Source organism: Nannobrachium achirus, assembly GCF_963921795.1.
Source record: "Nannobrachium achirus genome assembly, chromosome: 12".
Taxonomy (NCBI): domain Eukaryota; kingdom Metazoa; phylum Chordata; class Actinopteri; order Myctophiformes; family Myctophidae; genus Nannobrachium; species Nannobrachium achirus.
This window is the reverse complement of record NC_137832.1, coordinates 55,028,883-55,041,641: the sequence shown is the minus strand read 5'-3', so window position 1 is coordinate 55,041,641 and position 12,759 is coordinate 55,028,883. Positions and strand designations below refer to the sequence as shown.

The 12,759-nt window shown below is 42.8% G+C and overlaps 1 protein-coding gene across 1 annotated transcript in view; it reads left to right on the top strand.

Moving 5' to 3' along the window:
• The first annotated feature begins 3,094 nt into the window (after positions 1–3,094).
• LOC308296260 (tight junction protein 2-like) overlaps positions 3,095–12,759 on the top strand; it is a 76,046-nt gene continuing 66,381 nt past the window's right edge. The window contains exon 1 of the mRNA XM_080739465.1: positions 3,095–3,339. Coding sequence (XP_080595591.1) covers positions 3,289–3,339 — 51 coding nt within the window. The 5' untranslated portion in view covers positions 3,095–3,288. The remainder of the gene's footprint in view (positions 3,340–12,759) is intronic.

Sequence of the window (12,759 nt, the reverse complement as noted above, 5' to 3'; positions counted from 1 at the left end):
ATCAAGTTCCCCCTGATTAACTTGGTATATTCCGCTTCTGTAAATCTCCCCACAAGAAACGCATTCATTGGCGCAGTCGGCGACTCGGCGGCAGTCGGCGCTGACAGTGCAGTGCTTCGAGTTTGTGTTGCATTCTACAAAAGTGATTGTGAAGCGAACAGAAGAACCAACACAGGGCTTTACACACGAGTGCTGCAGTATATCCTATACGTATATTAATTAGGCCTACTTTAAACCATACAGCTTTTGGTAGGCTGTATAATAACTTGAATAATATGAATGCCATATTAATTTCGTATCGGCATTGCCAGGGTGGCATTGCGCACTAGGCTAAAATACCCTATATAGCCTATAACGTTCTCTACAATAAGTAATTGTAGATGATAGTTATATCTATCAAATATGGTTTTATATAGCAAATCAATGTCGGGAAATGTCCATTTTGGGAGCGCACTGCATGGCGCACTGGTAGATCAGCCAACGTTATACATCTTTAGATGTAATAGGGACACAATACAGTCCATGGAAGTGGGGCTTTCCAAGGAAGAGGTGACGTTTTATTTGTTTTAATCGCTTCATAATTGACCGAGCCATGATGAACTTAAACCAGAAGAACAAAACGTAATCCTGTAGGCAGGATTTTTTTTGCTCACTTGCTTTCTCTCTCCATCTCTCTCTCGCTCTGTTCCAAATCATGATTCATGTCCAAATGGAGACGCTTCATGCGCGGAGCGCAGAGACACACAGAGAGAGAGAGAGAGAGAGAGAGAGAGAGAGAGAGAGAGAGAGAGAGAGAGAGAGACACGTTACCTTGCTAAAGTAGTTGCTGTTTGGTTTATTGCAAGATTTTGCGAGTCTGCTGGCCGCCGCTCGTTTTATTTTTTGATCGCCCGTTTCCGACCGCAGGTAAATAGGGCTAGGCTACCCTGCTTGGTCACCGCCTGGTTACATTGTGGTTGAACTTGAAGAATTAATATTCACAGGGAGATGGAGGATGCATCATTAGTCAGCTTGGATACATACATGTCCCGTGGACAGACGTGGACTAAGCAAGGCTTGTTGCGGTTGACAAAGTGGAGCAAACGTATCCTATATGCAAGAATGTTGCAACTTCTCCCCTCCCATAATTCGCACTGACTACCGAATTATGTATGAGAATGTGGCCTGAGACTGAAATGTAAAGCAGTCATATCTGTCAAATATTGTTAGTTCAAGGCAATAACAAGGCTTTCGGCAGGGAAGGAGGTATAGGAGAAACAGCTTGGTTATAAACTATGATTTTAGATTTTATATCATGGAAAATAGTTCACAGTTGCTCAATCTTTCTTTTGTTTTGAGTGTTGTGGAACCAAATGGACCCTTTCTGTAGTTGAGTACAAAGAAGAGACCCACATTTAATCCCAAAAGCTTTCTTGTGGTCCTTTTAGTTGATCTTGTATCCTATTGCCAAAATAAAATGCCTGGGTTTCCGAGGCTAATCTTGTATCTGTACCCTCAATCAATCAATCAATCAATCAATCAATTGTCAAATAGGGTGCTATATTGTGTGTGTGTGTGTGTGTGTGTGTGTGTGTGTGTGGGGGGCCATGCATTTTCTTCAAGTCACGCAGGGGGGATCACCAAAAAAAATCTGAAGGTTGGGGGGGGGGCAAGGAATTTTTTTTAAAAGTTACAATCTGTCAACCAGCCCCCCCTAGTGGATAATAAACGTACACTCCCTTAGTGGATGTTAAAAGAAGTACAAAATAATCTAGAAAATACATATATAAAATAATAAATACGTGTTAAAAATAAAATAGGCCTACTACTAGGCTACTACTAATAGCCTAGCCTAATAAAAACTACATCTTAATGCTAAGATATGTATTTAACTTCACTGAGGAAATTCAAGACAACCTGGAAATGCATTGGGCTATGCATATTTTGCTAGGTTCTCAGGAGACTGTTTAGTCTTGTTCCCAGTATGGTGGTATCATGTGGGCCAGGGCAGGGATAAGGCCGGGCACAGTTCCCTGTTGTCAGCTAGTTGTCTCTGAGCTATTTAGGATATGCTGTGGGTTTGAGGGGTCACACAACAGGTCACTTCTGTTCTGCTGGGGGAAGTGAAGTGGTGGACAAAATGGGCCTACTCTCAACTCAAGTATAAATAGCCTATACTCAAGTATTCCAAAGGACAATTTAGGCAGACAGCCTACATTATCTTTATACATAATCAATACATTGCTGTAATGATATGACATTATTGGTAAGTTAAAAATAACAACAAAAAGTTTAGAAATTTGCCACACTTTTTTTTAAATAGGCTAGCATACAAGCTCACAGTCGAAACACAGGTTTTGAGCTCGTAGATCGTCTATTTTAGAATAGATGAATTATAAAATTGTTTAAAATTGTTTAATTTACGTTTTATAGGCTAATAATAATCAAAAGCTAAAGTTTTAAAATAATTGTAAGTGGAGTGGACTAGAGAGCGTAACAATATTTGACTCTGCGATATAGAGGAGGAGTATAAGAAGTATAAAGTCCATGGTGTGAGTAATCAAGTCGTTTTGGGGGTGAACTACTCCTTTAAACTTAAGTAGCCTACAGTAGCCTGCTTGAGTAAAAAGTTACTTTCAACCATTGCTTTATAAATCAGTGTTTGTAGAAAAATCACCTATGTATTAAACACATGTAATACTGTTTAGTTCTGATTATGTTGTTTTAAGACATTTTAAGACCTTCTAACTGTACTCAACAAAGCAGTGCGTCACAATGTTTATAATATAAATAAACTTTCACATAATAAATCAACGCCTCCCTCTCTCCCTCCCTCCCACCGGGGCCGGGACGTACCATTCACGCGTTTACGGGGGAGACTGGGGAGCTGTCAAAGAAAGCACAATCACACAAATCAAACATTAAACCATTATTAAGTCATTAATTTCATTCTTATTTCGTTAACATTTTGTATTATTATATTTTATCTTGATTAAACATCCAAAACACATAGCACTGGTGTTTGTTGGAACGGAGAGACCCCCTCCCCAGCTGTGGTATCACCGGGAGACCGGGGCTGGTTCAAAGTGTCTCTCCCAGGGAGAGAGCAGGAGGAGAGCCGGGGAGAGCAGAGCTGTCACACCGCTGTCTGCTCTGCATGCTGCTGCTGTTTACCAAACAGCCATGTTTCATGACTCCATCTAAAACTAGACACGCAGAGGAGACACAACAACAACAACAACCCGGGCTTTTAGGAAAGGTTTCGCCGCCGTACACAGCGACTGTTGTCGGGGACTCGACGGAACCAGAATGCCCGTAAAAGGCGGAGGAGGATACCGCAGCAAGAGCGACAGCGTCGGGGTAAGTTTGTGTGGGTACCTCGGTGGTGGTGCTGCTGGTGGCGGGTGGGTTCCCATTAGCTTATCAGGTAGTAGCGTCCGGTCCGGGTTTTTGGGGCGGATACGGAAACGGGGTGTTTGTGTATGTGTGCGTGGGAATGACCGGATGCAGTAGCGCGGGCTCTGGAACCGGAACGTAGGACATGGCTAGTTAATGGAAACCCAAGGCTTTCCCAACGGCGGGGCTGCTGTTCTGCTGCCCGATAAGAGATAGCTGATCTACAAGCTTACAACGCTTCGCGGTGCGATGCGTTGTGAGCTTGTAGATCGGTGTAAGTGGTTATTGGTTAACGTATGTTTTTGTGGTTTAATAATAATTATCTAAATCTACAAAGTAACTTGTAACTAAAGATTTCTCACAATTGTAGTGGATTAAAAAAAGTAGGCTACAATGTTTGGTACCTTTTTGGACTCCTGACCAAGTATAAATCACGTCAACTTTTAGTTTCGTGTTTTTGTTTATTTATTTATGCATTGGTAAAGTGTTCTGGTAGGAGGTGTTGCTCTGACTGCAACCAATCACGTTGCAGCTCCTGTCCATACACCTGTTGTGTGTTCCGTTGTCTCCACCAATAGGAACACTTCACCAGATATGAAACCTGTAGTAAATTCACTGTTTCCCAAACACTGGGTCGGCACCCATTTGTGGGTCGTGGACACATTTTTATGGGTCCCTTAATTTTTGTTTCCTACATTTTATTTTTGATTATTCTTAATTTCAAAACGTTCCCCAAAAAAGCAGCATTTTTCATGAATTATAAAACGAATTAGATTATTTTTACATTAATTTAATTTAATTCCATGAATAAGCTAAATACAAGAAATAGAAGAAATCCAATAAATTAGAAAACAAATGTTTAAGAAGTATAGTGAAAATAGCCGATCTACAAGCTCGCGCCGCGTTGTAAGCTTTTTCACTAGTTTGGGTCCCGGGCAAATGTCTTATTTTCTCTTTTGGGTCACGAGCTAAAAGGTTTGGGAAGCACTGCCAGCAGGTTAAGTTCACTGCTCCTCAAAGTGGGCCTGAGAGGACGCCAGGCCAGGGGTCCTTGATGGGGTTCCAGGGGGTCCTCCAGCAACAAAAAACAACAACTTTTAAGCCCAATTTCTTTGGCTGTCATATTGTATATTATGTACTGTATAATATACAGTATTAGTGGTTGTAATCGATAGAAAAAATGTCATTTTGGGGGTGAACTACTCCTTTAAATATTTGAGCTAATCTTTCACAAAATGGAGTATCGCAGTAATGTGCCGGAAGTAAATGCTCAAATGCCCAATAAATAAATAATGGACCTTAAGGTCCTTGATATGAAAAAGGTTGAAAACCACTTCTGTGCTGTATATAATACATCAGCCTTACACGCGTCACACACTGCGACGTATTGGTGAGCTTGTAGGTTGTCTGTTTTGAAGAATGTTGACAAATCCTCTCTTATGGGAGTCCCTGGTTGGCACGACATCTTTTCAAACAGGTTTCTGTGGCCAAACACCATGTAGAACCACTGCTCTTCTCTAGTTCAAAGTTGGCCAGCACACAAAATGTACAATCTTTATTTAGTGTTGATTTATCTCCTGTATGAGAGAGCATACAAATTAAACAGACCCCAATGTGTTGATTTAAATTTCAATAATCCAGATTTTATTATTAAGTAAAACTTGTCCTAATTATGACGTAACCTCTTAATTGCAATTAAGATTTATCCTTTGAGATTATGATAATTATTTTTGCATAATCGTGTCCATGTTGAAAACAGTTTTGTTTGTGAAAATGAAGCCTAAACACCTAACAGTCATATGTTCCAATGTTCAATGCTGTAAAACACATTGAAACCGTTAATCGCAATTATTTGTATGACAATTAATGGTCTTAAAACGGGGTGATGGTGACAGCCCTAGGAGGACCATGTCCTCATTCAGAGCTCTGACAGCGACAGGGGGGGAAAGCCCTCTTTCTCAGCCTGGAGCCCTGGGCCATGTGACACCACACACCTCCAGCAATGTTCCATTACAGCTCATCCTGCAATGGAAATGACTCATTATGGCTTATTCTGGCAGATAAAAAAAGGAATCTAATATTTGCCTCTGAAACGTAGCGAAGAAGTATCGAGAAATGGATATACTCAAGTAGAGGAATAAGTACTTATCGGCTATTTGCAATATAATAATACTATTATTATATACTATATATATATATATATATATATATATATATATATATATATATATAAATAATATACTATAAATTTCTTTTTTTTTAAAGTATGTTGGTGGGTTTTTTAAATAACCAATGAAACGTATTAACAAGAGCGTGTGACAAGATAATAACTACACTAGATAGTTGGAATATGAGGTTTCTATCGGACAGCAACGATATACAGTCTCTCTGTCTGTCTGTCTGTCTCTCTCTCTCTGTATGTACTGTATACAGTATCTATATATATTTAAGATTTATTCATAGCATTGTATGTTTAATTTCAGGGAGAGTGGGAGTTAGGATGACAGGGAGGGAGAGAGAGAGATATAGTAGTCAAATTCTAATACCCCACCTTCCACACTCGCTCACTCCACTTGCATGCTAGTCCCGTCTCCGAGCGAGGAGGAGAGGATTAGATGCTAGTCCGGAGGAGTGTGACGGCTATGTTCCAATGAATCACTCCTGCTCACTACTCCTGCAAAATCCCACAAAGCACAATTAAATAGCTTATCGCAATTATTTGTACGACAATGAACGGTCATCTAAAATGTCATGATCATGACAGACAGCCCTACATATGCCAGGGTTGCGCACCTGCCCCTGGCAGGTAAATTAAACTATCGAACAGGTGGAGTTTGCTTTCAGGTTGGCCGACCGGGCAAGTGCTCGTTTGAGAGGGGACGCAACGATCTATAAACACAACACTAGATATCTGTCTAAACAGCTGAACGTGGCCAGAGTGCTCTGTCTTCTGGTCTGTGGGATGTAAAATAAAAGCACTATTGACCTATAATGTGCTATTTTCACTGTTGCTACACTTCAAAATACAAAATAAAAAAGTGTGAACCCATACTCATATTCATAGCTATGTAGGTATTTGGTATAAAAAAGTTAGGTATGACATGTTTTATCGCACCGCCCCAGAAGGTTTGAGAAATTGAGCAGTAATTCCTGACGGGCAAGTGCCTCTGAGACCTTACAAGCACTGAATCACTGAAGATTCACATGTAATCAGCATGCGTGACCTCGAGTGTAGCAGGGCGGCAGCTGAGCGCCATGCAGGTGACAACTGTGCTGAGTCTGCTGACACCATCTATTCTTCCATCCATCCATCCATCGTCCACTGTGGAGCCACTGGCCTCAACATGCAACTTAATGACATGTTGCTGAACAAGCTCCTGCCTTCTACTGCCACTGGTGGGAATTAACCAAGAACATTTTACTCAAGTACCGTATTTGAGTATTACCTTTTTTTTTTGTCTCTATAAAACAACCATTTCTCTTGTAAGGTCAGTGCAGGAAGATTGGTTCTCTCGTCTATTAATCAAATTCTACTATGTAATGCAGTGGTTTTCAACCTTTTTCATATCAAGGTCCATTATTTATTTGGAATTTGAGCCACGGACCACCATTTGATTTTACACTCTCAAGAGTTAAAGATCTATAAGGGTCCATTTGGTTACCAACTCTCCATCATTTAGCTGGGGGCCACCTGGAAGCCCCTCAGGGACCACTGTAGGTCCCTGGACCACTGATTGAAAACCACTTATCTAATGTAGGCCTATGGACTTGTGCATTGAGGACATTTGGCCCTCACAAGTACAATAATACACGCACGCACACACACACACACACACACACACACACACACACACACACACACACACACACACACACACACACACACACACACACACACACACACACCTCTGACTCTCTCTGAGTGCCAGTGACATCAGCAGTACTAGATTTACATCCTCCTGTCAGGAGTGTGTCTGTGCTGTTATTACTGTTGCCACTGATTTGTGGTGTCTTGTAGATCTTGTGGAACTAAATATAATCCAGGCTTTAGACGACAGTCACTTCCTCTTGACGGTTCAAACACACTCTGAACACAGCAGCTGTGCAACAGCTTGAGTTTTTCAGCCGGCAGTGACTGTCTGTGGACTGGTTGGCATCTTTTAGCCTGGGTTGCATCCTTTGCCAATGACATGCATCCTTTGCCAAGGTGACATCTTTTAGCAACTAGCCAGGGTGGCATCTTCACCCATCTTGTAGCCAGGGTGGCATCGTTTAGCCAGGGTGGCATCTTGTAGCCACTAGCCAGGGTGGCATCTTTAACCCTCTTGTAGCCACTAGCCACAGTAGCCAGGGTGGCATCTTTTAACCAGGGTGGAATGTTGTAGCCAGGATGGCATCTTGTAACCAGGGTGGCATGGTATAGCCAGCTACTTAGGTGGCATAGTGGCATCTTTCCAGCACTAGCCAGATGACATCTCTTAGCCTCTAGCCAGGATGGCATTGTGTAGCCACTAGCCAGGGTGGAATCGTGTAGCCCGGATGGCGTGGATGTAGGGTTTACTGCTGTGCTTATGAAACAGCAGAGTTTTGCATTAAAGGGCTGCCATCAGGCTAAAATGTGAAGTGGACTGTTATGGCGCCACCATGACAGCTCATCTGCACTGCCCGCGATGCGACGTGAACGATGAAGTCTAATTAAAATACATTTGTTTCAATGGGACCGTCCTGACCTACCGCAAGCGACAACATGTCGTGTTGCAACTTGATTTTTCCGCTCGCAGAATCTCTATTTGAACGAGGTTTCGTGGCGTTGTCCAAAGAGCTGATTTGGCCATGTCCCGCCCCCAAACACATTTTATTATTATTTATTTAATTGGTTCAGGCTACGTTGCAACGCAATGGCCGACGCTCCATATGAGGACCGGTTTTCGCGCGACATTGCCGTCGGAACGCTCGCTCGCTGGCATTGCTGCTGAGCTTTGAGGCCGATTTGAAACATGTGGGATGGAGGTTCTCCTTGCATGGTTCTGCAGGCAGTGTGTTTAAAGTTTCATGCCGATCGCTCCCAGCGGTGCCGGAGATGAGCTCTCAGCCTCATATACAGACACATAATCCCTGCCCCCGGCCATCCCGGCCTGGCTCAGATAATCATTCATCACAATATGTGTATGACAATTAATCATCTACAGTACCTAACACAGTCCTAACTAAACTTATGATGCCTATTTTAGATGTTATTTATTATAACCTGTTTTATTGATGGTTCTGTGAGAGCTGCTGTAGCACCTTCAACCTCAGGGTTGAATAAAGTACCTGAAATATCATGCAATGGTAGCAAAAGAATTGCAGATCTACAAGCTCACAACGTATCACATCGCTAAGCGCTGTGAGCCTGTAGGTCAGCTATCTTTGAAAAATGTTCAAGGTAAACAGAAGGTCTTCGGGGTGTGTTTTGTGGGTTTTATAAATATTGAACCAAGGCAAAGTATTCACAAGAGAAGAGCTTGTGACTAATAAGCAATAACTGCACTGGATACACGGAACACCGGGTTCTCTCTTTTCCAAAAAGTACCGGTTTTGGACTGCAGGGGTGTCACAAAGGGGGGTGAAGTGGGACTAAGACTAAGTTACTAGGGCCCAAAGTGGATATATGTATATATTTTTAAGCAAACATTTGTAACTTAAATTTTGCTTCTGGGGGGGTCCCTGGAACGAAATATTTTGAGATGAGAAACATAGGTTTTAAAAAAATAGCAGACCTAAAAGCTTAAAAGAGTGCCGCGCTGCGAGCTTGTAGGTCTGCTATTTTTCAATAGTTAAAGAACAAAATAATGCATACTAATAATGCATTCCGAGTCAATGAATCCTTGTACCCAGGGCCCAGAATTTGGTGCGACACCCTTGACATGCTGTACGAGGTTTCCATCGACAGCTTCCATGATATACAAGCACTTAGAAAAGATGATGATATGCAAGCACTTAAGTATAGAAAGCATTTGGAGACTGTGGTCATGAACCGCATTTGAACTCATGCCTGTTCCACGAACGCACGCACACACAATTCAATTCAAAGGGCTATATTGGCATGAGAAAACATATGTTTACATTGCCAAAGCAGAAGTGTACACAGTATAATACAATCAATCAATATAATACAATCAAAATGAAATATGTGCAATTGAAAAGGGTGAACAGTTTTCATATATCGAGATTACTCGATGCAGACAGTGCAGGAATGCATATAGACCATGATCAGTAGTTTTGAAGGTGGTTGTGTTCCATTTGATATCCTTCTTCACACACTCACACTCAGACTCACACTCACACACTCTCTCTCTCACACACACACTCACACACACACACCAGGGCATTCACGAATAGTGATTTTTGTCTCCACCAGCCGAAGGCAGGGGGAGAGTATGTTTTCGCCCCTGTCCGTGCGTCCGTCTGTCCGTCCTCCGAGTTTGTTACCAGCTAATCTCTGGCGCCGTTGGCCCGGTCGCTGCCAAAATGAGCGCACACACTCCCTGGATGCCAATTCAGAACCTCTGCCCCACATTTTTCAAATAGACCTGTTCTAGCGCCACCATGAGGCTGATGTTTGCAAAACACATTTCTGTACACTACTACAGATTTTGGCCAAAAATCACGCAAATCGTTAGACAGTATCTCTACAGTCATGTGATCGACACGGATCTGTCTGATTGTCCATATTCCATCCTGATTGGCTGATATTGGCTTTCAAAGTTTGTAAGATTGGTCAAATCACAAACGCAGAGTGCAATCAACATGAAATCGCGCACACATGTTCCCACTAGGCCGAGAAAGAAATGCCACTTCAAATTTTTTAAATCAGCCTCATGGTGGCGCTATAACAGGCCGATTAGTGGTTTTACCTATAACTCCACCGAGCAGTTTCAAACTTTGGAAGCGCACTCCCTGGATGCCAATTCAGAACCTCTGCCCCACATTTTTCACATGGGGCTGTTCTAGCGCCACCAGGAGGCCAATTTGTGCAAAACTACCCTTTGGCCAGTATTCCTACAGATTTTGTCCAAAAATCACGCAAATCGGTAGACAGTATCTCTACAGTCATGTGATCGACATGGATCTGTCTGATTGTCCATATTCCATCCTGATTGGCTGAGATTGGCTTTCAAAGTTTGTAAGATTTGTCCGTTTTGGACAAAATGCCTCAACTCACAAACGCAGAGTGCAATTCACATGAAATCGCGCACACACGTTCCCACTAGGCCGAGGAAGAAATGCCACTTCAAATTTTTTGATTCAGCCTCATGGTGGCACTATAACAGGCCAATTTGTGATTTTACCTATAACTCCACCGATCAGTTTCAAACTTTGTAAGCGCACTCCCGATAGGCCAAGGAAAAACCCTTCCCTTGCATTTTTCACATCAGCTTTTTATAGCGCCACCAGAAGGCCGACTTATGTAAGACACATTTTTGGATATTACTCCTTTACCCAAAATGAACACAAATCAGTACACAGTATCTCTACAGTCATATGATCAAGACGGATCTGTCCCATATTAAATATTCCATCCTGATTGGCTAAGATTGGCCTCCAAACTTTGCAGGATTGATCCGTTTCGAACAAAATGCCTCAAATCAAACACAGCGTGCAATTGTAATGAAATTGTGCACGCACATTCGCAAAAGGCCAAGGAAAAAATTATACAACAAAATGTTCAAATCAGCCTCATGGTGGCGCCATGAGATTGGTGAAGAACACATGCCACCCTTTTTACATTTGCCTATTATAGCACCACCAGGACGCGTGGCCTGGTGGAGACCTGTGCTCGGAAGAGCACTTCTTCTAGTTAGTATTCGAATTATTCGACCTCAAAGTATTCGAATAGTCGAATATTGGACAGGACTGGCCAAACTGTCAAATATTAACACCCAAGGGGCCAAACTCGTTCAGTAACGAGATAAGGCCACTGGAGGTCGCTGTGCCAAATCTCCTTGTCTCGTTGAGAAACGAGACAAGGGGTTAACTGTTTAGCGTGCAGCTGCGCGCATGTTGTGTTGTCTGTGAAAGACCCTGGTCCATACGTCATACCGTGGCTCGCAGAGAAACTAAATGGATGGTCTAGGCTGCATTGACTTCCATTCTAGGCTGAAACATAAAAACAGCTTTATCTATGAATAAGGTGCAAAGAACGCCAGGGAAGCAGAGATCTGCCTGTTTTCACGGCGACACTTTACCGCGATGGACGGCCCCGATTTGGATTTTTGTTTTGCGAGCGTTTGTAAACAAATGAATTATCGGGGGCACGGTGGCGCAGTGGTTATCGCTTCGCCTCACAGCTAGAAGGTCCTGGGTTCGATTCCCGCCGGGGGACGCTGTGGGCGCTGGCGGCGTGTTCCTCCTCCGTGTCATCAGCGCCCACACCCTAGGTGGGGTTGGCGATAGGGCCTTTCTGTGTGGAGTTTGCATGTTCTCCCCGTGTCTCCTAGGGTTGATACCCTCACAAAAACATGCACGTAATCCTGGTCTCCGCCTGATGGAGGGGAAAGAAACTGGTTGGAATAACGTGTTCCTTCCACGCGCTACGTCCAAACCAGGGAAATCTCCACTGTCAGGTGAAAAGGAGCAACTTGGACTCCTCATGCATAGAAGGAAGCATGAGGTCAGTCCGTTGTCTCCCCAGGCGCGGCAGAGGGAGAGCAGAGCCCAGGATTACATAGGCAATTAGCACTGGGTGAAAAAATGGGTTACAAAATTGTGGGATAAAAATTTTATAAAAAAAAACAAAAACAAAAAACAAATGGATTATCCTCCTCAATCGTCAGTGGACACTCACGTGCACACGCACGAAGCTTCCGATGCTCTTCAAAATTAAAGCGTAAGTGAACGACGGCAGCAGTAACAGCTAGAAATGTTAGAAACCTTGGCTTCCCATGTGTTAAGTAAGCAAGAGGCGAACTTTGTGAAAATAGCAGATCTACATGCTCACAATGCCTCGCAACGCGAAGCGTTGTGAGCATGTAGATCTGCTATTTTCACAATATTTATCTGCGGAACCGAGTCACATTAAATGTAATGCCTACAATTCCAAGTGCTTGTCAGGGTTCTTATGACTTCCTATCTAGCCAAGATTTAAACCATGAAGAAATATATTATATTTGTAAAGGAAAAAAAACGAATATTCGACTTCGGTGAACAACGTCGAATAGTGACTTTGATATTTGAATACTGGTATTCGAATATTTGGTGAATGCCCTAACACACACACACACACACACACACACACACACACACACACACCAGCTAGCATGCGCCGTATTTAGGTCTTCTTCTAAACGTCGACTCCAAAGCCTGCTGCATGTGTCACCACTCCGCTCACCCACTGCTGTAATT